This window comes from Empidonax traillii, unplaced genomic scaffold, assembly GCF_003031625.1.
Source record: "Empidonax traillii isolate 1590-97213 ecotype Southwest subspecies unplaced genomic scaffold, ASM303162v1 scaffold1840:size75935, whole genome shotgun sequence".
Taxonomy (NCBI): Eukaryota; Metazoa; Chordata; class Aves; order Passeriformes; family Tyrannidae; genus Empidonax; species Empidonax traillii.
This window is the reverse complement of record NW_020957033.1, coordinates 25607-48362: the sequence shown is the minus strand read 5'-3', so window position 1 is coordinate 48362 and position 22756 is coordinate 25607. Positions and strand designations below refer to the sequence as shown.

Genomic DNA, 22756 nt, shown 5'->3' with positions numbered 1-22756 from the left:
CGGGATCCACGGTCCCATCGTGCCAGTCCTGGATGTGCCATGGAGGCAGGATCTGACTCCTCACCAAAGCTGCCTTGGAGCGTCTTACAGGTCTGCAGCCAGATGGAACTGCACCAAAATAAGACAACCCCAAAAACAGGACCACCCCAAGACAGGGAACACCGTCCCAGACAACACAACGCCATCCCAGGCGTGCCATGCCAGGATCCAGTCACGCCACACCAGCCCCCCATGTTCCCTGGTGGCAGTGCTGAACCCTCACATCGTGCTGCTGCTGCTGCTGCTGCTGCAAAAAGCCAAGCCTTGGGGAATTCTCAGCACAAGCCCAGGCCGTGCCAGGAGCGGATAATGGGAACGTTTAAGTGCCCGATCCGTCTCTCCCCGCCCCGCCCCGTCAGCCCCGTTAAATCCCGCTCTGGTGGCCCATAAAACGATATTTCACAGCGCAGGGGGAGCGGTGGCTGATGGCTCTGGGAAGCTGTTCAAGAACTCGGACACACGGTGGAGGTTTTGCAAACAAACGTTAGAAATCGATGGAACAGCGGGATGTTAACGAAATTCCACGACCGGCAAACACCGGCAATTACAGGCACGGAGAAAGATTTCGCTGGGTTTAAACCATTTTTCAAGGCGAGGGCTTGGCTGAAGCAACACCCCTCTGAGCCACCCTGGAAGCTGTGGCTGCCCCAAACCTGTAATATTCAAGGACAGGTTGGGTTGGATGGGGTTTGGAACAACCTGGGCTAGTGGAAGGTGTCCCTGGCCCATGGCGCAGGATGGTTCCGAAGGTCCCTTCCAACCCCATCCAACCTATTCTGAGATTCCAAGATTCAGTGAAGTGCTGGTCCCGGCTCTCCCCGGCTCCTGGAGAGAGTCATCAGCCATTCAAAAATTAATTAAAACCAAGATCTCATTTAATTAAAGGTGTGCAGCGAGGAAGTTGTTCTATTAGTGAGAAAGTCGGCGCGTGGAGTTTCATCTTCAGAGAGCTGCTGGAGGAGGGGGGAACCCGCTCACCTCCCTCCCCGAGCATGGAGACAGGGATTTCAATCCCAAATTTGATGGGAACGTGTGGTTTTCTCACAGGCTGGGGAACCCGGGGCAAGAAACCAGCTTTTTGGTTAAAATGAAGGCTGGAACGTCTCAAAAGGGGGACAGCGAGCAGCGGGTGTTGGACCCCCTCCCCCCCCAAATTCCCTCCTCCTGAAATAACCCCCACATGGCTTTGAACACCCAGCAGGGCAGAGAATTCCAGCTCTCCTGTCAAATTAACATCCTTACGCCGGGCGGGGACTAATTAAGGTCTATTTCCAGGGAAGCAGCAGCTCGTATCCGCTGCGAAGGATTCCATGGGGGATTGAACACGCAGCGCTCCCGGCTGCCAGGGGTGCTGCTCCCAGCCCCAGCCCCTTCCCACGGGATGATGATGGACACAGGCACATCTGGAGCAGCTGGAAACACTCCTAGACTGGGGATCGCAAAGGAGCTCCACAGTCAGGGGCTCCCCGAGGACTCAGCAGCCCCTGAGGGACCCCAGGGTGGGGGGACCTGCCCCACTCAGCTCGTGCTAGGGCAGAGCCGGGGCCGGGGGAAGGATCCGAGCCAGAGCAAGAGGGGCTCCCAGGAATCCTTGGGGTCCCAGGCTCCTGTTCCCAGGAGTGTGAAGGCAGAGGAGGGAAGGGGAGACAGGTCATTTGTGGTGCCATCCCACAGTTCATCCTTGGCTGAACGTGCCATGCTTGGATTGCCAGGGAATGTGCCGGGTGGGAAATCCATCCTGGAGATCGGTGGAACATCCCACCCGTCCTGGAGCACTCACGGGCTCACAGAGCAGGGGGGGATGGCCCGAGCCCCCCGGGATGAGCCGGAGCTCCCAGTTCCCTGGGCACAGGATTTAGGGGAGTTCTTCCAAGAATACCAGATGCCAACACTCATCAGGACACCCCAGAGGAGCCAAGGGGACCCACAGGCCTGGCAGCACCAGTGGGATGGCAGGTGGGCAGAGCCCCTCCTCCCTGCCAGCGCAATTAGGGAAGCTCATTATTTGTAAAGCAATTAGCAGAGCTAATCAACTCCCAGCGACACGGCGGAATGAGCAGAGAGGAGAGGGGGAGATGCCAGATGCCACTGCCAGTGCCGGGAGCGGGGCCGGCACTGGGGACAGGGACACAGCAGCCCCCAAAGGGTCCCCGGGGGGGGACCTGCCCCAATCAGGGGCTGCACAGCTCATGCTGGGGCAGAGCCAAGCGCTGGGGGAAGGATCCGATCCGGAGCAAGAGGGGCTCCCGGGAATCCTCGGAGTCTCAGGCTCCTGCTCCCAGGAGCGTGAAGCCGAAGGAGGGAGAAAGTGAGACGGTTCATTAGCGGTGTCACCCCACGGTTCATCCTCGGCTGAACCCACCACGCTCGGCTCGCCGGGGAATGCTCCGGGTGGGAAATGCACCCCAGAGATCCATCCCGGAGGCCGGCGAGGCGGTGACAGGGAACAGGCAGCCGGTGGAACACGCACACCACGAGCAGCAGCAGCAGCAGCGGCGGCAGCGTTTGGGGACCGGCTTTTCCACATCAAAGCCCGCGGAGCGCAGGGAAGCTCAGAGCAGGTCCCGGCACACGCGTGGGCGGAGATGCTCCAGCAGCTCCTTCCCGGGCTCCCGGGAGCCAACGGAGCTGCTGCGAGCACGGGGATGACACCAGGAGCAGCAACAGCTCCGGGGAAATGACAGCCCTGAGGATGGCGGGGATGTGCTGCCGGGATGAGGGCGAGGGGCTCCCGGTGACACCCACGGCGGCTCCGGTGGCCCTGAGCAGGTGCTTGTTCTGGAAGCGAAGTGTGAAGTGGGCTCTCAGCCTTGTGCAGCCTCTCCTGCTCCCAGTCCCTGGGTGCGATCGCAGCTGGCACTCGACACCACATCCCCACGTCCCTGAGTCACTCGAGGGACAAGTGCTGGGTGGCCACAGCAGCACTGGAGGGTTTTCGGTGGCATTGAGGGGCAGAGAGCACGGCCAGGGATGACAGTGGAGTGCCAAGGGCTGGATGGGGACCTTAAGGCCCATCCAGTCCCACCCCTGCCACCTGTCCTCACCCAGGGACACCTTCCACCATCCAAGGCTGCTCCAAGCCCTGTCCAATCTGGCCTTTGACACTTCCAGGGATGAGGCAGCCACAGCTTCTCTGGGCCTTCATTATCAAACCAGGCTCTGCCAGAGCCTTTCATTGGAGTTTGTTGATTTTTAACTCGATTTCCATTTTTCCCAAGCATGTGGAATCTCACAGGAGGGCTCACCCTGGCCCAAATGGCACCGGCACCACAACCCCAGGCAGGGGGACCCAGAGGTGCCCCCGCCCCCAGCACCCACTGGCACTGCAGGAATGACGTCGTTCCCTCCGGATTGGGGACCGTGCGTGGGGCAGCGACTCTGGGACCGACCTTCCTCACTTCCAAACACAACTACTACCCACAGTAGCTGCTCCGAGTCCTCCCCGTGGCAGCTGCTCCGTGCCCAAAGCTCTGCTCCTGCCCCTGCTGCTGCAGCAGCTCCCTGGCAGTGCAGGGGCCCGGCACACCCGCTGCCAGCTCGGCAAGGCCAGGCCCAGCCGGGCCTTGGGCCCAGCCCAGCCCCAGTGGCCGGCACATGGCAACAAAGGCTCTGCTCCTCCACATCCTCACCACGGAACCACGTTCGGCACGGAGCGAGTTCTCCTCGTCCTCCACCCCCTTCCCCAGAGCAGCCCCGAGAGCTGCCAGGGGGGAAAGGCTGTTCCATCCCAGCCGCTGTCTTTTCCTGTCTCATCCCGTATCCATCCCCCGCCTCCCTCATGGAAGCCAAGGCAGCCCAGCCCCGCTATTGGTGGTGCTGCCGGCGCTGCCGCTCCGGTCTCCTCCCCAGGGCACAGGAACGGCTCCCCAGCCTCCCGGTGACCATCAATCTCCATCGAGCCCGAAGGCACCGATTAATCACGGAGAGAACAGACCTAATTCAAACCTTCTGCCATGTGCTGCAGGCTCTGCTCCCTCTGACAGTCCCTTTCCATGGGGGAGAGCGGCAGAACCCGGAGCTGTGAGGATGGGGGACACCCTGAAACAGGCTGGGAGCGTTCAGGACATTCCCAGCCATGAGGAACAGCAGGAATTGCAGCTGTGGGGATGGGAGACACCCTGCAACAGGCTCAGGGTGTCCGGGATGCTCCCTCCCATAAGGAACAGAGCAGAGGAGTGGCAGCACCCAGAAGGGGTGGGGATAGCGTCCCCAAAAAATGGGGTCCCACTGAGTCATGGGCATCCCCAAGGGATCCTTACCCTGCATTAATGGGATCCCAAAGGAGGAAGGGAAAGCTTTTCCTCCTCTTCGGATGCACCAGCAGCTGTAGGAGCTGGGAGCCTCTTGCCTGGAGCAGAAATTGGGTGGATTTCATCCCAAATCCTCCCTCCAGGAATCCACTCCTGCCACGGGGGAGACACCAGGGCTCCAGCTCCAGAGCAGTGGGACTCCCAGGGATACAGGAGCCTCACAGATGCCAGAGGCAGCACGGGGCAGATTCCAGCCCCAGCGCACAGGACAACGCAGTGCCGGGCACGGTCACCTTGAGGCTCCTCTCGCCTGAGGGAGCAGCAGATGAAGCAGGAGACAGCATTTTCCGCAGGAATTCCAGGGCTGCATTAGCGCTCTCCACTCGGCACGTGCTGCTCCAGAGCTGCAGCACGTCCCCAGCCCCGTCCCTCCAGCTTTTGCACATCCCAGAGGATACAGCTGGGATGTGCCAGCATGGATGGAACGCATCCCACCATGAGCTCAGCAGCCAGCGCTGCAGCATCCCGGGGAAAACCGCGTGTGTAACATCAGGTGACTCCCACCTGCACCAGGAAAGCATCCCTGCTCCTTCTCTGGGATCCAAACTGAGGCAAGACCAAACCCAATGGAACAGGGATTGCAAGAGGAGCACCCTGCACCCCTGATCCCGCCATTCCCAGCACCTGCAGCTCCTCAAAAAATGGGTACAAAAGCCCATTTTGGTTGTGGTCCAGACTTCTCGGAAGGCTCCAACGCTGGGAGTTTGCTCCTCACCCCCCAGGACGGGGTTTTACGGAGCAGGAACCCCCTGTGCCCGGGCGGAGGCAGCTCCGTGCCCTCCCCGCCCTCGTCGCGCGGCTGCTCCCGAGCCCATTAGGCAGCTTAAATTAATAAAGTTGTTTGTCTTGTCAGCATGTGCTTCACTCTGAACGAGCATCCTCTGGGGAGCCGCTTCCCGCGGCGCAGGATGAGCCGGATCCTGCCTGGGATGAGCCGGATCCTGCCTGGGATGAGCCGGATCCTGCCTGGGACGAGCCAGATCTGCTGCTGGTGCTGCCCCATCACAGCATCCCAGTGCTGTGAGTGGCCCCACACTCCTGCTCCTGCCAACCATCCTCATCCCCAGGGATGGAGCGCAATGTCTGCAACATTCCAATTGGGAGACCCCAAAGTGGGGGTACGAGACCCCGGTGAGGGGATAGGAGAGCCCAGCGACAGCATTTACACACCCATCATCGTCACCACCACGGACAGGGAGGCAGGAGCACAGAGCCCTTGGCACAGGAAGCCTCCACTGCTCTGATCCGCCGGGAAATGGAACAGAAACGCCGCAGGACAAATGGAAGGGGCCGGGAACGATGGATGTGACGGCACGGAAATAACGGCGGAGCTGCAGACGCTGCTTCAGCACAAAATATCAGCAGACTATAAATAATAAAGTTATAAATTATAGAACCATGGATCACGGAATTGTTTGGGTGGGGAGAGACCTTAAAGGCCTTCCAGGGAGACCTTGGAGCCCCTTCCAGGGCTTAAAGGGGCTCAATAAGAGCTGGAGAGGGACTTGGGACAAGGGATGGAGGGACAGGACACAGGGAATGGCTTCCCACTGTAAGAGGGCAGAGTTAGATGGGATATTGGGAAGGAATTGCTGGCTGGGAGGGTGGGGAGGTCCTGGCCCAGACTGTCCAGAGAAGCTGTGGCTGTCCCTGGATCCCTGGGAGTGTCCAAGGGCAGGTTGGACAGGGCTTGGAGCAACCTGGGCTAGTGGGAGGTGTCCCTGCCCATGGCAGGGGTGGGACTGGATGGGATTTAATGCCCCTCCCAGCCCAACACAACCCATTCCATGATTCCATGACTGTGACATCAGACCAGGTTCCCCACAGAGCCACCTCATTCCCCGAACCCCCCAATCCTTGGTATCCCCAGAGACGGCGACGAGTGTGGCTGCTGAGCCCAGCTCATCCCAGGGATTGAGGAGGTGATCTCAGCACTGGCTGTGCCAACGTGGGATTAAGACAATTTGGAATTAAGACAATTCAGAGTTGAGATAATTCAGAGTTAAGATAATTCGGAATTAAGGTAATTTGGAATTAAGATAATACGGAATCACGCGCAAGGCTTTCAGACCAACGGCCACTTACATCTTTAGTCCTTTGTTTGATTCAATTAAACCCTCGGCTAATTACAGCCATCCCTTGGATATCTCCTCTCCTCTCCCAGCCACAGGAGCCTGGTGCCAGCAGACAGAACATTCCTCGCTCCAGTTCCACACGCGGGACCCTCCGGGAGGGATCAGCAACGGCAAATCACCTCCTTCACCACAGGATTAGCCTTTCCAAGGAAAACCTCAGCCCAAATCCATCAAGATCCGGTGAAAAGCAATGTCAAAGCCACTGAAGTTTGTGTTTTGCTGGTGTTAAAGAGGGATATTAGGGAATGCCCAGAGAAGCTGTGGTTGCCCCTGGATCCTTGGAAGTGTCCAAGGCCAGGTTGGAGCAACCTGGGCTAGTGGGAGGTGCTTCAAAGTCCCTTCCCACTCAACCCATTCCATGATTCCATCCTTCTAATATTCCTGGCTGAGGAAGAACGGGAGGAGAATTCCTTAATCTGGGCTTTGGTGCTGGAGGGAGCGTCCCACGGGGGGTTAAACCCCGCTGGCAGCTCCGTGGCAACCTCAGCCCAGCTCTCAAGAGATCTTTTAGGAGGAAGCAGGGAAGGCAGTGCCCTTTCCCAGAAATTAATCTGGGAACCAGCCGAGCACGGCACTGCCCATCCATGGGGATTCATTATCCGTCGGCTCTTGGCACGGAGCCCCCCACGCCCCCTCCCCGGGGCCGGGAGGTGCCGGCGCCGCTAATGAGGAAATTGAGACGTTCAGAAATATCCTCTAATTTCACACGTCGTCTGTGGTTTTTTTTTTTCCTCCCTAATTTTACCCCACCGCAACGTCGGAATTCTGTGCTAAATGAGCCCGACTTCCCCCAGAGCCCCGGGAGCTCCGGAAAAGCTGCTGGAATGAGTCTCACACCGCTGAGATCCCTGGAAAAGCTGCTCCAGCCCCTCGTGGCTGCACTGCACCGTGCCAGAGCTGCACCAGCAGCACCAGTGACCCACTGGGAGCTGACAGCCCCACCACGGCCAGGAGCATCCCTGGAGCATTCCCGAAGCAGCCAAGGTTTTCCCAGAAAGAGATGGATAAATGGGAGACACGGCCGTGCTGTCACAGCATTCCTCCTCCCACTGGAATTAGTCCACCCACAGCTCGTGTGTCTCCCTCAGGGATGATTTGTCCAAAAAAAAATGCAGTAAGCATGGAAGCAAGTTGGATTTATGCTGAATATCCACTGGATGCTGGAACACAGACCCCCCACCGGTGGGCACCTGGAATTGGGGCGCTGCCTCCTGGGCGCTCCATACTGGGAACCCTGCACTGGGACACTTCATTCTGGACACCCCAAACCGGGCACCTGGGATTGGAGCACTGCACACTGGACACTCCACACTGGGCACCTGGAATCTGGGCATTGCATCCCAAACGTATGGTTTGGGGTGACCCCTGACCAAATCCATGCAGTCCCACGGGACACCCGGGATACCCTGTCCAGCCCATGTGTCCCGGAGCCCCCAGAGCTCCCTCCCAGCCAGAGCCACATCCCCCACAGCTCCTGAGGCTCTGTCCTGGCATTCCATACCCAGGGACAGCCAGTGATGCCGGGACAGAAGAGCCGGAGTGGGGTCCGGGAAGCTCAGCCTGGAATGCGGCTGGATGAGCGGATTTTAAGTCTCCAGCAGCGTTTTGGCTGATCCGCTCCCAAGGAGCGTGAAAATGGGGTCACCGATCCCAGAAAGTGGGATGATCCAGACCCAAGGCCTGGCTGCGGGACACTGCGACACCGGAGACGCTTCTGCCTCCTCAAACCGTCACCGAGGGGACAGGGATGGGGACAGGGACAAGGACAGGGACAGGGACGGGCTGTGCTCAGATGGAGCCGGCAGCAGCTGCCAAGCTCCCGCCTCGGGCAGCGCAGCCATTTCAGGGCTCCAGGAAGAGCCTCCACACTTCCCCCCCCTCCCCGTTATCCCGAATTCCAGAGGATAAATGCAAACCCTGAGGGATGTGGCACAGGGTTGTGGCTCCGTGGACCTCCCTGCCCCGGTTTTGGGGTCACACAGGAGGGGACACACTGACAGCCCTCTTTGTCCCTGCTCCAAGGGGACTGAATTCCCGTGAATCCTCCCGCGGGGCCACCGGGACCCAGCGCGGGGCTGAAGGGGGAGTTTTGAGTGGCGGAATGTGGGAGCAGCTCGGAGCCCAGCCCGGAGCCACCCGGGGAGCTGGAGCTGCACTGGTGCGCTCCGTGCCCAGCCCGCACGTGACGGAGAAGAACAACAGCCGGAGAAAACTAGGACAGCACGGCCGGGCCGGGAGCGAGGGAAAGAGCTTTTAAGGATGGAGCTGCCACCCTTCTGCAGGGCCTGGGAGAGGGAACATCCCAAACTGTCACTGTCACCATCACCATCGCCCCCTGCCCTGCTCACAGCGGGGACCTCTCCCAGACACAGGGGAAACAGTTTTGTGCCGGCGGGTCCGTGGTACAGCCAGGACGGATCCATCCTGCAGGCAGGGCCCATGGCCCGCAGGATTCACGGCACAGGTAGGGCCTGTGTCCCACAGGATCTGGGCACAGGCAAACCCATGCCACAGGAAGGATATGAGGTCCAGGTAGGCCCTCGATTCAAGAGGGTCTGTAGCACAGGCAGGGTCGCTTCCAGCACAGGCGACAAGAAGGGACCCCTGCCACCAAACCCTGCAGGTCCAGGGCAGCTCCTCCATGGAAAGCTGTTTCTAAGGGTTCCCCTCGGCTTTGCCCCTCGCACCAGGGATTCGGGAGGTGCCGAGGCAGGAGCTGCTCACGCACAACTCCTGAATGCCCGGAGTGAGGGTGGGCTGGGGGCACCACAGGAGCTCCGTGCTGGGATGGCACTTTGTCCCCTCCACTCCGGGGTGTGGGGAAGGAGCACAGTGACCCTCAGTGTCCCCACGGATGGCTGGTGCCACCCAAGTGCAGGAACATGTGCTGGAGGAAGGAGCTGGGAGTTGTGGGTGCCAGAGAGGGACATTCCCCATCTCTGCAGCCTGGTCTCCCATCCCTGTAACTGGGCACCCCATCCCTGCAGCCTGGCCCCCCATCCCTGCAACTGGGCACCCCATTCCTGCAGCCTGGCCCCCCCATCCATCCCTGTAACCTGGCCCCCCATCCCTGGAAGGTGGTACCCCATCCCCTGCCACACTGTCTCCACATGTCTGGCAACTAAATCCCTAAATCCAGCCGGTGCTAATGTCAGTGGGAATATTCATGATTCCCGCAGTGGCGGCGCTGGCAGAGGAGTGGGGAGGGGGGTGTGGGGAGGGGGGTGGCTGGGGGGGACCTCACACAGCTGAAACACGGAGTGCTGCAGGGGGGGCTGGGGGAGGTTCCGAGCTCCCTGCTCCGCAGAGAGGGATGGATGCCTTGGGAACACTCCCGGCTGGAGGAGGGAGGAAAGCAGAGTCCTGGCTGTGACCAGCTCCAAGCTGAGGAGGGGAGGAAGAGGAGGAGGAGGACGAGGAGGAGGATGGAGGCAGTGGGGTCAGGACATGAGGATAACCCTTGTCCTATCCATATGGGGATAGAGCTGCTCCTGTCCCTTCACTGCCTCGGAAGCTGGAGGGGGACCCCATCAGCCGGGGGATGCCACCATGTGCCCCTGCCACGTCTCCAGTGTCCCCTCAGTCACCCCTGGATGATCCCTTGTCTCTGGGTAGGATCTGGGGTGATGCTAGGCAATGCCCAGTACCCCATCAGCTGTGGGATGCTACCATATGCCCCTGCCATGCCTCCAGCATCCCCTCAGTCACCCCCAGGTGATCCCACTGGTCACCAGGCAGGATCTGGGGCGATGCCAAGTGGTGCCCAGGCCATGCTGGGCACTGAACTCCACTCCCGAGCAGAGCACTGCGGGCAGGGACAGCTCTGGCTCCTCTCCCAGACGCAGAAGCCTCTGAGAGAAGCAAATGAAGCCTTTGCAGAGGTTCATTACACCCCTGAAATCAGGGGCTCAGTTCCCTGGGGCACAAGGGAGCCGTGTGAGCTGGGCAGAGTTCGCGGCAGAGCTCAGCACTGGGGCAGGATTGAGGCTCCTCTCTAATTTAGTGCAATTTTCCCATCAGCCAAGGATTCGCAGCGGCTCCCGAGGAGATCAGAAGGTCAGAGCTCCATCCTCCCATCAGCGTTTTCACGCTCGCCCAGCCGAGCGAGAAACATCCGCGGCAGCCGGAGCCGGGGCCGGGGCTGCCCCTTCCTGCTCCACTGCCTCCGGCTGCAGGCACGGATCAAACCTCTGGAGCCGCTCCCAGAGCACACTGGAGCTCCCTGGAGCTCCCTGATTCCACACCCGTCCTCTGGAATGCGAGCTGGCAGGTGCCTGGATCTCCCTCCGAGCACCAGTGTCGGAACACCAGGCGCTTTTGCTGGGTCAGAGCAATTACAACACTTAGCTGGAAGTTGTTGGGGAAGCACTTTAGCACAGCCTGATCTCCGGGGACGATTCCTTCCCTGGCAGACCCAGCACTCCGCAGGCCGCTCCGTGAGGAGCAGATGGGCTGAGCGGGGCTTCCTCGGGGCGACGTGGCCTCGGGGGCCTCGTGCCATCACCGGGGGCCACGGAGCCGCTGCCTCCTGCAAAAGCTGCTCGGTAATTGCTGACAAGGTCCTGCCCAGCTCCCCACACCGGCTCCGGGGCCACCGGCTGGTCCATCACCAGCCTGGCTTCTGCTCCTCCGCGCTGCTGAGGCTGCTGCTCCACCGCTCCGGGCTGGATTCTGTCCTTTTTTTCGCTGCTGAGCTTCTGCTCTCTGAGCCATGAGCAATTTCCTGGGATGCCAGCAGCTGTAATCCATACAGGAACCCAACTGTGCCAGCTCACAAATTAATCCAACCCGGATCAGGCCTTGTACCTGGCCCCGACAGATCCCCCGGGAGCCAGGCTCCGGCTGTGCCGTGTGTTTGGACATTTGCTCGCAGCCGGGGCAGGGACACGCTCCGGAGACAAAGCAGAGCTATTTTACCAACAGTCTGCATCACCCCAAAGACCCTAAAACCCCCCCCTACCCCAGGATTTAACACCCTGCACTGCCGGGAGCTGCACCGCCGCAATCCACGCTCGTGGATTAAACACCGACCGGCTGCTTTTCCATGGTGGAATGACTTTGGGAGAAGGCAGCGAGGAATGGCAGCCGGAGATGCAAGCGAATCACTTTTCCAGGCGCAGCACATGCTGCCCGGAGGGCAGAATCCAGGCTGCAGGAACATGCTGACTGCACATGTCTCGTCCCTGGCAGCGACTGCAGCCCCTATTAAATATTGAGCTGGGAACTCCGGCGCCCCTGCTCCCGCTCTCCTCGGCTGCCCCTCTGCCCTGCCGATATCTCGGATCCATTAGGGCCGTGCCGGAGCCCTCCGAGCTCCACGCGCCGGCCACGCCGCAATCAGTTCCGTTACACAATCCATGGATGAGCTGCCATGATCCTTGTAGCTGTAATTTAGCGGAGAGCAGGCACTGATGAGTTCATGGGATTGTTCCTCGTTAATCTTTCATGCTCGTTGAGTGCGGAGCAATTTGTGTAGTACAAACCCTGCTCAACAAACAGGGAGACGCGAGCGGCTCGGCACAGACCCCGCCGGTGATCCGAGCGCTGCATCACCAGGCACGGCTCATCCCGGCTGAGTGGCCTTGGATTCAACCCTGGCACGGGGATCCCGACCGGCTGGGAACAACCTGCTGCTGCAGCAGGGACTGTCCTCATTGTGCCCGTGGGGACTGCGACAAGGTGGAGATCCAGGGGGAGCTGGGCTGAGCTGGGGGATCCCCCGGCTCCTCCAAGGCTCATTGCCTTGAGCCACCCATAGAAGGATCATGGAATGGTTTGGGTGGGAAGGGACCTTAAGGATCACCCAGTTCCACCTGAACAGGGACACCTTCCACCAGCCCAGGTTGCTCCAACTCATCCTTGAACACTTCCAGGGATGGGGCAGTCACAGCATCCACACGGTAACCCCAGGATTTGTGCCAGTGTCCAAACCGCTCCGGGGGCTCTGCAGAGCAAACCGAGCTCTTCCCTGCCCAGATAATGCTCCTTCTCCCAGCACCCCCTCCGAATTCCCACCCGCCCTGGGGATGCAGCGCCAGCTCTCCTGGCAGGGGCTGTGGCAGCGCCTGCGCTCCCGAGGTGCCAGAAGAGCCTCTGCAGGGACCGGAGGAGCCGGTCGGCATTCACAGCTCCCATCCGGCTGCTGCCAAGCTGTGCAGCCGCCCTCTTCCCAAAATCCAGCTGGCTGCTGAAAGCTCCCGGCCGACACCTGCAAACCATCTGTCGAGCCTCACACGGCACCCACCGAGCAGGACGAGGCACCCACGGCGCCCCAGGCTCTGCCACTAGCACCCCGGGCTGGCACGGAGATGGAAGAAGCAGCTCATTTCCAGGGATGAGGCAGCTGGGATTGCTAAAAATGGGTGGGATGGGAATCTTTCCTGAGCAGCTTGATTTCCAGTTCTCGCACAGGGTTATAAATCCAACTCAAACAGCCTCAAAACCAGCAGCTCGAGGGGCCAGGCTGCCCTTGACCTCAAGGTCATTCCCTGCCCTTCCTGCTGTGCAGCCCTGGCAGCTCCAGCTTCGGCGGTGCTGGAAGGGGCTGGCACTGTGCCAGGCAGGTCCTTTGTACCAAGCGCTTCCAGTGCCACATAAATATCCCGGCAGTCAGCGAGTGACAGGGAAAGGAGCAGAGAAAGTACCAGTGTTTGATGGGGTCTGGGTAAAATACGGCTCTTCCTGAAATCCGCTGGAGTGCAGCGGGACAGAGGAGCCACCATCCATCCCCTGTCCATCCCCCGCCCCTCATGCTGCTGGAACAGATTGGTCACAGCATTCCAGGCACACAAAAATCCCTGTCAGGATTTAAACTCCGGCCCCCTCGGGGAGCAGCCGCTCACCATGCGAGGAGCCTGAGCCCCGGAGCTACCCCGGCACCGACCTCCCGGCATCACCGGGCTCTGCGGCAGCACTGGCACGGCCGGACAGATGGACACAGCCACAGGTCTGGCATCACCCCCTGACACCGAGGGCACGGGGTACCACCCTGTGCCATGGGACCCGCATTCCAGTTGGGATGATGGCTCCGGGGCACCATCCCTGCCTGGTCAATCCCCGGCTGTGAGGGACCCTCGAGGTGCTCCTGCTGTCCAGGGCCTGGAGGACCCCTCATCTGCTCCCAGCCCAGCACCAGCCGGCAGCTCCCTGCCTTTGGAATCGGATCAGAAAGCCCAGGAACCCGCATGCAAGCTCATATGAGAGCTAGGAAAAAAAAAAAATATCCAAGCCCAAATCCATCTGTTCTCCCTCTTTTGAAGCCATTTCCAGCTTCCCTGTGCCTGCAGCTTTTCCCTGCCCCGTGTGGTGACAGCTCGTGCCAGCTCTGCCGTGAGCTCCCGCCGTGCCCACCGCGCTCCCGGCCGACACGAGGCTCCCGCTGCTCCAGCAGCCAGAGCAGGCACTGCCCCGGGGTCCCTCCACCCCACATCCCATCTGGAGGGGGTTGGAGGCACCCAAAGGCACCCGTGATCCCTCCCCAGTGCCCACCACCAGCTGGTGCGGGGCAGGGGGACAGGGAAGAGCCACCATCCAGGAGAAGCAGGGAAAACCGGACAGCCTCAGCTTCGTGCTCTCGGAAAACACGTCTGGAAGGTGTCCCAGGGCCATCCCCACAATCCTTGAAGAAATCCCACAACACCAATGCCAACCTTATCTACGCAGCGCAGGCGGGAGCCGGGACCGGTGAGTCCCGGAGCAGCGGCACCGCCGGGAAAGGAGCTGGGATATCTCCGCTCCTCATCCCATTTCCACCACCTCCCTCCAGCTCCTAGCACTGCCAAGCCCCCCTCGGGACCCCCCAGCAGCCACCCTATCCCTGCTCTGGCCAGGGGGACGTTGCCCCACTTCCAGCCTTCAAAAGTGCCACTCCACCAACCAGCAGGCTGCTTTGATTCCTTATTTTTTCCCTTTTAATCAGTATCCATGTGTTTGACTCCCCCTCTCCAAGAGAATTACCAATTAAGATATCAATTTAGATAAATTGGGGGATTGGAGCAGATTTGTGCTGCAATTGCATCAATCCGGCAAATATAGCCGGAGCGGCTGCCGGGAGTCTGGAATGTGGCTGCCCAGGGAGGGAGTCTGGGATTAAAAAAGGGAAGTAGAAATATCCTGAACTCTGGGAACAGCGGTGACACTGACACCCAGGAAAGCTCCAAGGTGGATCCAACAGGTCAGAGCCTCAACCCTCCCAGGGGTTGGCTCCTCCTCCCATCCCACGGCCCTGCCAGACACGGCTCAGTTCCGCCTTTTGGACGGATCCAATGCCGGCAAACTGCTTTAACGGGACTGGATCCATCGCAGAAATGGATGGATGGACCCCAAATCCCGAGACGGGGTTTCAGGGCTGAGCAGTGCACGATGTCGGAGCGATGGGCACCATCCACAGCCATGGAAGGCCTTCCCTGTGCCCGGATCATCACAAAAACTGGAACACCCCGTGGTCCCAGCTCCGGATGTGGGCGACATCCTGGCAAGGGTCTCCAGCCATCCCAGCAAGGCACTACAGCCATTCCCACACACCACAGCACCAGCCCTGCTCCTGGAGCAGCGGGAGACGCGTCTCCACCCCAACCCGCCACGTTCCTCAGCAGAGCCGAGCGCCGGGAACATCCACGGTGCCCGGCTCCTGCTCTCGGGATTCATCCCGCGCCGGGAGATGAAGGCGGGAGATGAAAAGGCTGGTGGATTTCATTACACTCAGTTTTCAGTCTGTCACTTCCCATCTCCTCCATCAGGTGCCGTGGGACCAATTATCGCTCAGCAGGTCGGGACGGAGCTCCCCGATGGAGCCGCGATATCCAGGTGCTGCCGCCGGATACTGTGGGAATGTGACGGCGGCAGAGCCGGGCCTGGCACGTGGTTATGGAGCTGCCAGGACATAGGGGTGGGATTGGTGGGTGAAACCCTCCAGAAGAGCCTGGAATCAACCCTAAATATATACTTCACATGTTGTCTATTAGGAATTTTATATCATATATAATATATAAACTTTTCAGCCACTGATGTGGAAGAGGAGGGGTAAACGCATCACTAATTGCACTCACAGGTAATTAATTACCACATAAGCAGCGCTGGGGATGAAAACACAATGGATCTACAGACGGATAAAACCCAGAGGGAAATAAAGGGGGTGTAATGGGGGCACGCCCAGGCTGGGGGGCCCTACTTGCTCCTGCAGCTCTGGGGGGACCAAAGAGGGCAGGAGAGCTGGTACCAGTGCCAGGACACAAAAACCCACCAGTCTGGAGTGCCCAAGGCAGAGCCTGGCACAGACAAGGATCCAGGACTGGCTCCGGAGCACTGGCTGGTCCAGCTCTGGGAGGAAAGGGAAGGAGAGGAGGAAAGGGGAAGCAGTTCTTCCTCCACAGCACCACAGACAGTGAGGACTGGGAATCCCACCCCACTGGGGGTCTGGCAGCAGGAACAGGCACCCACAAACCCTGGGTGTGCCCTAAAGGTGCAGATGATTCCAAATGCCAATCCCATTCCACAGGAACAGAGATGGACCAGCACAGACGGGCAATTTGGCTGCAATCCAGTGACATTGGGGTGCTGGGACGTGACATCACAGTGCTGGGATGTGACACTGGGGTGCTGAGGTGTGACACTGGGGTGCTGGGACGTGACATCACGGTGCTGGGATGTGACACTGGGGTGCTGGGGATCCCCAGCAGGGCCCTGGTTGATCCGGTGGGGCAGATCCCACGGTCAGGGTGCCCCGGCAGTTCCCAGCAGCAGGATGAGGCCCCTCCTGCGCACGCGGAGGGTTTTTGCCGCGGCTCCATCGGCAGCACGGCGGGGGGCAGCTGCCTCTCTGCAGTCTCCTTGGAGACTGCGACCGCTCCGCAAAGAAATCCCGCTCCTCCCAGCAGTGCCAGGGGGGAGCAGGTCCCCCCCCCCCCCACCCAGGACCGCCCCACGCGTCCCCCCCCGTGCCCACGTGCCGCCTGGCTCGTGGCAGCTCCATCCCCACGGTGCTGACGCCAGAGGAACAGCGGGAAGAGGCTCATCTGGGAAGTTGTTACTGATTCAGCGTGGACAAAACAAGGTGGCATCCTTGGGGGGAGGAATTACCAAATTCCCGCTCCCACAGCAAGCCGGGGTCACCCCGGGAGCTGCGGCCGCGGTGCTGTCACCCACCGGTGTGGTCAGGCCAGCCCCGAGCCAGCGGTGCCACCTGGGATGGGAAACAGCCCTGGAAAAGGTGGGTTTGGCACAATCCTGGCACAAGCCCCCCTTGTGCACGTGGGCGGGAGCCTCCTCGGCACCTCCAGAGGTGCTGGAGGAGGAGGAGGGTTGTGCCAGGGACAAGACGGGTGCTCGGAGGGGTCCCACAGCTCTGAGTGCATCAACACTTGGGGGGAAGGAATAACAGAGGGAAAGCGGCAGCACGGAGAGAAATCCCTGCCCTGAGGAGCCCCCAGATGGACACAGGTCAGCTGCCACCGGGCAGCGCCCAGTTCCTGTGCCCACACCACTGCCCACAGCCCTGCCCACGGGTACCAGCTGCTCCAGAAAGGCACACAGGGATCACAGCCACATCCCCGCTCCCGGCACAGCACAGGAGCTCTGAGCAGGGTCAAGGGGACTCAGCGTGCGACACAGGGATCAAACACTCATCCCGGCTCCCGCCACAGCCCTGGAGCTCTGAGAGGGTTCAGGAGACTCAGTGTGTGACACAAGGATCAAACCCTCATCCCAGTTCCTGGCACACTCAAGGAGACTCAGCGTGTGGCACGGGGATCAGAGCCACATTTCAGCTCCCAGCACAGCACAGGAAAGCTGTGAAGGGGACTCAGCGTGTGGCACGGGGATCAAACCCTCATCCCAGCTCCTGGCACAGCACAGGAGCTCTGAGCAGGGTCAAGGGGACTCAACGTGCCCAAGCCAAGCTTATCCAGGCCCTTTCATGTCGCTGCCGAGCGCGTGGCTCCGGATCCAACAGCGCCGGCTTGAGAGAGGCTCAAACCGAGCCCAGCAGAAACCAAACTGTGCAGGAACAATGCAGCCTTTTCCAAACACTTCAGTGCCCACAAAGAACCCATCCAGATCCTCACCCTGCAGGTCACCACGAGTCAGCCCCCTCGAGCCAGAGGACAGATCACGGTCACAGATGTCGGCAATTGCTGCAGCACCGGGAGTGGGCACAGTCCCGTCCCCACAGCCCCCTCCCCACTCGCGTCCCCACGCGTGTCACCTGTGCGCTGTCCCCCTCCAGCCGTGGGGGTCGGATGCTGGACAGGTGGATGGTTTTGTGGTCCCCGGAGTTGAGCTTCACCACGATGGCGTCGGCGTTCAGCACCTGCATCACCTGGGGGTGGAGAGGGGCCGTGGTGAGCGCCGTGACAGCGGCACCCCGGGCACACCCAGAGCCAGGCACCGCCCTGGCACCGGCTCTGGCACCTCACCCACCCCGGATCGACCCACGGCACAGAGCGGGCAGCTCCAACCCCATCCTGGGTACTCAGGGAGTCACCTGAGGGAATGTGGCTCCCTGGCATTCCCATGGTGCTGCTCTCCCAGCCCCGGGAGCTCAGCACTGCCCAGAGCCCCGCCAGGTCCCGGCACGGTGACACTGTGCCACACCAGCACATCACCAGCTGTGTGTGCCCCGTGCTGGGGCTCAGCCCCCGGGGTTTCATTCCAGAAGCACCCTCGGCTCGACACCAGACAATGGACAACCCATGTGGAGGAGGGAGGAGGCACAGCCCCTTGAGGGGGAACTCTGCCACCCATGGTCTGGCTGCCGGGTCTCCAAACAGTCGGGGAGCAAATTAATTACAGTCATAAAACCATGGAATCCTAGAATGGTTTGGGTGGGAAGGGGTCTTAAAACCTCACCCAATCCCACCCCCTGCCATGGGCAGGGACACTTTCCACTGGCCCAGGTTGCTCCAAGCCCCATCCAACCTGGCCTTGGACACTTCCAGGGATCCAGGGGCAGCCACAGCTTCTCTGGGAAATCCAGTCCAGCCCCTCCCCACCCTCCCAGTCAGCAATTCCTTCCCAATATCCTATCTATCTCTGCCCTCTTACAGTGGGAAGCCATTCCCCCCTTGGCCTGTCCCTCCATGCCTTGTCCCCAGTCCCTCTCCAGCTCTCCTGGAGCTCCTTTAGGCCCTGGAAGGAGTTCCACACTCTCCCTGGAGCTTTCTCCTCTCCAAGCTGGACACTCCCAGCCTGGCTCCAGGACCGAGGAGGTTGAGGCAGGCAGGAGGAAGGCAGTGGGGCTCACCGAGAATATTAAACACTGGTTTAATATTCCCAGTTTCCACTAACCTCCGCTCTCCAGCTTGGCTAAGCGGAGCCAGCACAGCAGGACAAAGCACCCGGATATTCCCACTGGCAGAACACGGCCCTTCCCCTGCCCTGTCCCAGCACAACCCTACTCCCTGCAGTCACACCAGGGCAAAAGGCTCCCGCTGTTGCTCGTGCACATGATCCCAGCCCCACACGCCCCTCTGGAGCCCAGGGGAAGCGGAGGGAGGCAGGCACGAACTTGCTTCACACGCAGCACTTTTTGCCCCAACAAGCACATCAGCCCCTCCAAACACGCTTTGCCACAGGGAAAACAGGACTAAAGGAATTCAGATTCAAGCAGACACTGCGGATCACCAGGGCACAGCAAAACCCCCCCGGGGACGGCCCTGCCACGGCCTTGGCCTCTCCCGGCACCCAGATCCTTGATTTTTCCTCGGCAGAAGGAGCCCAAAGCCGTTTTCCTGCCAAGTGGAGTAATCAAATCTCATGCTCCAGGGCATCCCCAGCGCTGCCGGCACAAGGAGGGACCCGGCCTCTCTCTCTCTCCCTTCCCCTCGCAACGCAAGACTCGGGAAAAAGCAAGATGTGCAGCTGAGGCGACGCAGCCAGGGCCGCTGCGGGCCGGGCGCGGGGGCACATCCCGCGCTCCATTACACAGCCAGCACGGCCTCCGCGGTCACATCTCATTTGTGCTCTGGCAGGAGGCAGCAGCTCCCGGCACCGCGGCCCCCCCTCACCCCCCCGGCACGGCCCGGCATCCGTGCGGGAACAGCGGCGGGCGCCGGTTGAGCCACTCTGGCCCCTTCCTCGGGCAGGATGAACTCGCAGGACCCCGTGCTGGGATGACCCCGCTGCCACGGGGCTCTGCAGGACACGGGTGCAGCGGGACGTGGCAGCTGGGGCTCCCAAGGGATGCCAGTTCCAGGCAGGAGAGAGCAGGGTGGCAGCAGCTAAGAGGGACCCCCCACATGCCCACCCCTCCTGGGGAACCTGCTCCCTTCCTCTGGGCAGGCACCACAGGGAGGGCAGGAGGTGCCCTGTCACCCCTCCCCGGGGACACTGCGGGCAGGGGGTGACAGGGTGACAGTGGCCACAGAACAGGCAGGAGGTGCCCTGTCACCCCTCCCCGGGGACACTGCGGGCAGGGGGTGACAGGGTGACAGTGGCCGCAAAACGGGCGACTCAGCATCGCGCCAGGGGCCATTTGTCTTCCCCCCCGCCTTCCCCAGCCCGCTGCATCCAGCTTCCTTTATCCAATATTTATTGTGGCTTCACCTGCCTCCGAGAGGCCCTTTGATAAAGGGATTGGAGGGATTATTTTTTTAAACCTCTGCAGCTGTTTCTTGCAGAGCCGGCACGTTCCGGCGCTGCTTCCCAATCCCGTGGGACACGGCCCTCACCCATGCTGGGAGGAGGGAGGGGAGGCTGGGCGATGCTCCTGAGGGCAGGGGGGCCCCGGCTCCCACTGCCAAACCCCAGCCAGACTGGACCCCCTCATCCCATCACTGCTCTCCACAGAAAGAATATCACAGCGGTGCCTTGTCCGTATTTTATCACGGAAGATGTTTTTTTTTCCTCACTGCAAGAGTTGATCTCAACAAAGTTTCCAATTTTCTACCCCAGGGCTTTGCTCAGTCCCACTACTGGGGAGCACAGAGGGCAGGAGAGCTGGTACCAGTGCCAGGACACAAAAACCCACCAGTCTGGAGTGCCCAAGGCAGAGCCTGGCACAGACAAGGATCCAGGACTGGGAATCCCATCCCTGTCTGGCAGCAGGGCTAGGCACCCACAAACCCTGGGTGTGCCCTAAAGGCACAGGTGATTCCAAATACCAATCCCATTCCATAGGAACGAGAATGGGCAGACAGGCACAGACCAGTGACTTGGCTGCAATCCAGCGATAATCGGGGTGCTGGGTATCCACAGGGAGACCCTGGGCTCTGTGGAGGCAGAGCCCACGTTTAGGGATTCCCTGGAAGTTCTGTTCACAGCTCCCCTGGGAGCTGAGGGGGACAGGGACCCCCGTGCCCATGTCCCAGCTGCCCCTCAACTCCCCAGGGCTCCTGCTCCCGGGACAGCATCCCTCTCCTGCGGGATCACCCTGTCTGGGATGCACAGGGAGCATCCCCGAAGCTGGGGCTGACCTCCCACACCCTGACTATGGACAACAGGGACAGTGACACTTTGGGAGCCTCCAGGAGAGGGGTGAGCGCTGTCCTCCCCCCCGCAAAAAGCTGCCTCCTGAGGGATTTTGGCTGGTCTGGTGCTCAGCTCAGCTCAGGAACAGCCCCTGGGCTCGGCCCTGGCAGATCCCACTGAGCTCCGCCATGATTTGGCCACGACCAAGGCTCCAAGCAAAGGGAATAAAAATAAAGATGAAAGGACAGGGGCACAGCTCATCCCGACCTGCCAGGGACGGCGCGTGGCGGGACAGGATGCAGAGCCCGGATGCGGCCGAGGGGCTGCCCAGGGAGCCCCCCCCGGACCCCGAGGGGGCCAATCCTGCCCCGCAGCAGCAAATGGGATGACGCAACCCCCTTGAGCCCCAGCACAAAGCCGTGTTCTAACCAGCCCTGGCAGAGCCTGGCTCTCAGCCTAATGTATTCCACTCTCCGCAGCGCTGTCCCAAATCCCCGCGTGCTCCAAGACAAGCTGACGTAGGGATTTTGGGAGAAAGCCTCCAGCCTCCTCAACGTTTTTATGCCTCTGCTTTTCTCCTTGCCACTCACAGGCACCAAATCCACAATCGAGGCCAAGCCTTAATTTCTCCCCGAGCCCACCCCTGCGCTGCCAGTGCCGGCAGCCGACGGCAGCGGGAGCCAAAATTAGCCGGAGCCGATTCGCCGCGGTTGATCAGCGGTGCAAAGACAGGTTGGGTTCTTCCTCCTCCTCCTCCTCCCCTCACCAACCCCCTCCAGCAGCTCCTACGTCAGCTCTGCCGCTGCAAACGAGCACCGTCGTCGCCGTGCCGAGCACAGAGGCGGCTTCGGTGCCGGAGCGATTCCTGCCCACCTGCTCCGTGCCCGTCCCCGGGGGCTCAGACCCCTCCACGGGCACAGGGAGGACGGACGGGAACTCAGGGAGTCCCTGGGGGAAGCCGGGCACGTGCCCAGCTGCGGGTTCAGCTCTGGCCCTCGGAGGCGTGTGGGCATTTGTCCTGATTTTCCCTGTCACTTACAATTCCGGGGAAGGGAAAAACAAACACCCGACCCAAAATTGACACTGCAAACAGCGCGCCCGGGGTGGGGTGGGGGGGCTGCGGCGCCAGCCTCCGAAACCCCTTGATTGGCACAGGCCCTGCACAGAGCAGGTTTGAACAGAAAGGCGGAGAAATGCCAATGTCTCCTCCCTGAAAAGCAGGTCGTGGTGTTTGCTGTGTCTGGGGGCTCCCACTACTGAGCCAGGGCAGCCAAACCGCGCTGGAGAGGAGCCAGGAGGGCTCCAGACTGGGGGACCCCCGGCAGAGCGAGGGGCTGTGCCTGGAACTGGGGGGGGAATCCTGTTTGCTCCGCTCTGGGACCCATAGCGGGGTTCCCCCTGCACATTGGGGTTCTCTCCGCTCCACGGTACCAGGGCTGGATTCCCACCACTCCCAGGGCAATGGTCACCCTATGGATTGATTCCCACCACTCCCAGGGGGATGGGTTGCCCCAGGAGTGGATTCCCACTGCTCCGAGGGGGATGTTCCTCCACTGGGTTGGAGATGCTGCCGAGCTCCAAACCCACCCCAGCATCCCCTTGCCGGGTGTCTCCGGGTGGGACCCTCCTTCTGCAGCCACCCTGGCCTTGCACGAGCCATCCAACAAAACAACAGGCATCTGGGAAATGCCAGGAGCATCCAGCCGCCCCCTCCACCAGCTGAGCCGAGCGTGACTAACGGCCCCGTGCCGGCTCCTGGCGCGGCTCCGGCGGCAGCCGCTGCCAGCGGCGGGATGGCGCTTCCCGGCGTGCCAGCACCGGCACACGGCCGTCCCCGTGCCCACGGGACACCTGCCCAGGGCTTCTCTG

At 61.0% G+C, this 22756-nt stretch overlaps 1 protein-coding gene across 1 annotated transcript in view; it reads right to left on the bottom strand.

The window, feature by feature from the left end:
• LOC114071100 overlaps window positions 1-22756 on the bottom strand; it is a gene marked incomplete at its 3' end in the record, with an annotated part of 60297 nt that overhangs the window by 25004 nt on the left and 12537 nt on the right. The window contains exons 3-5 of the mRNA XM_027908784.1: window positions 21927-22045; window positions 21677-21835; window positions 17685-17798 (exon numbers count right to left, since the gene is read on the bottom strand). Of these exons, the coding sequence (XP_027764585.1) occupies window positions 17685-17798; window positions 21677-21835; window positions 21927-22045 (392 nt within the window). The remainder of the gene's footprint in view (window positions 1-17684; window positions 17799-21676; window positions 21836-21926; window positions 22046-22756) is intronic.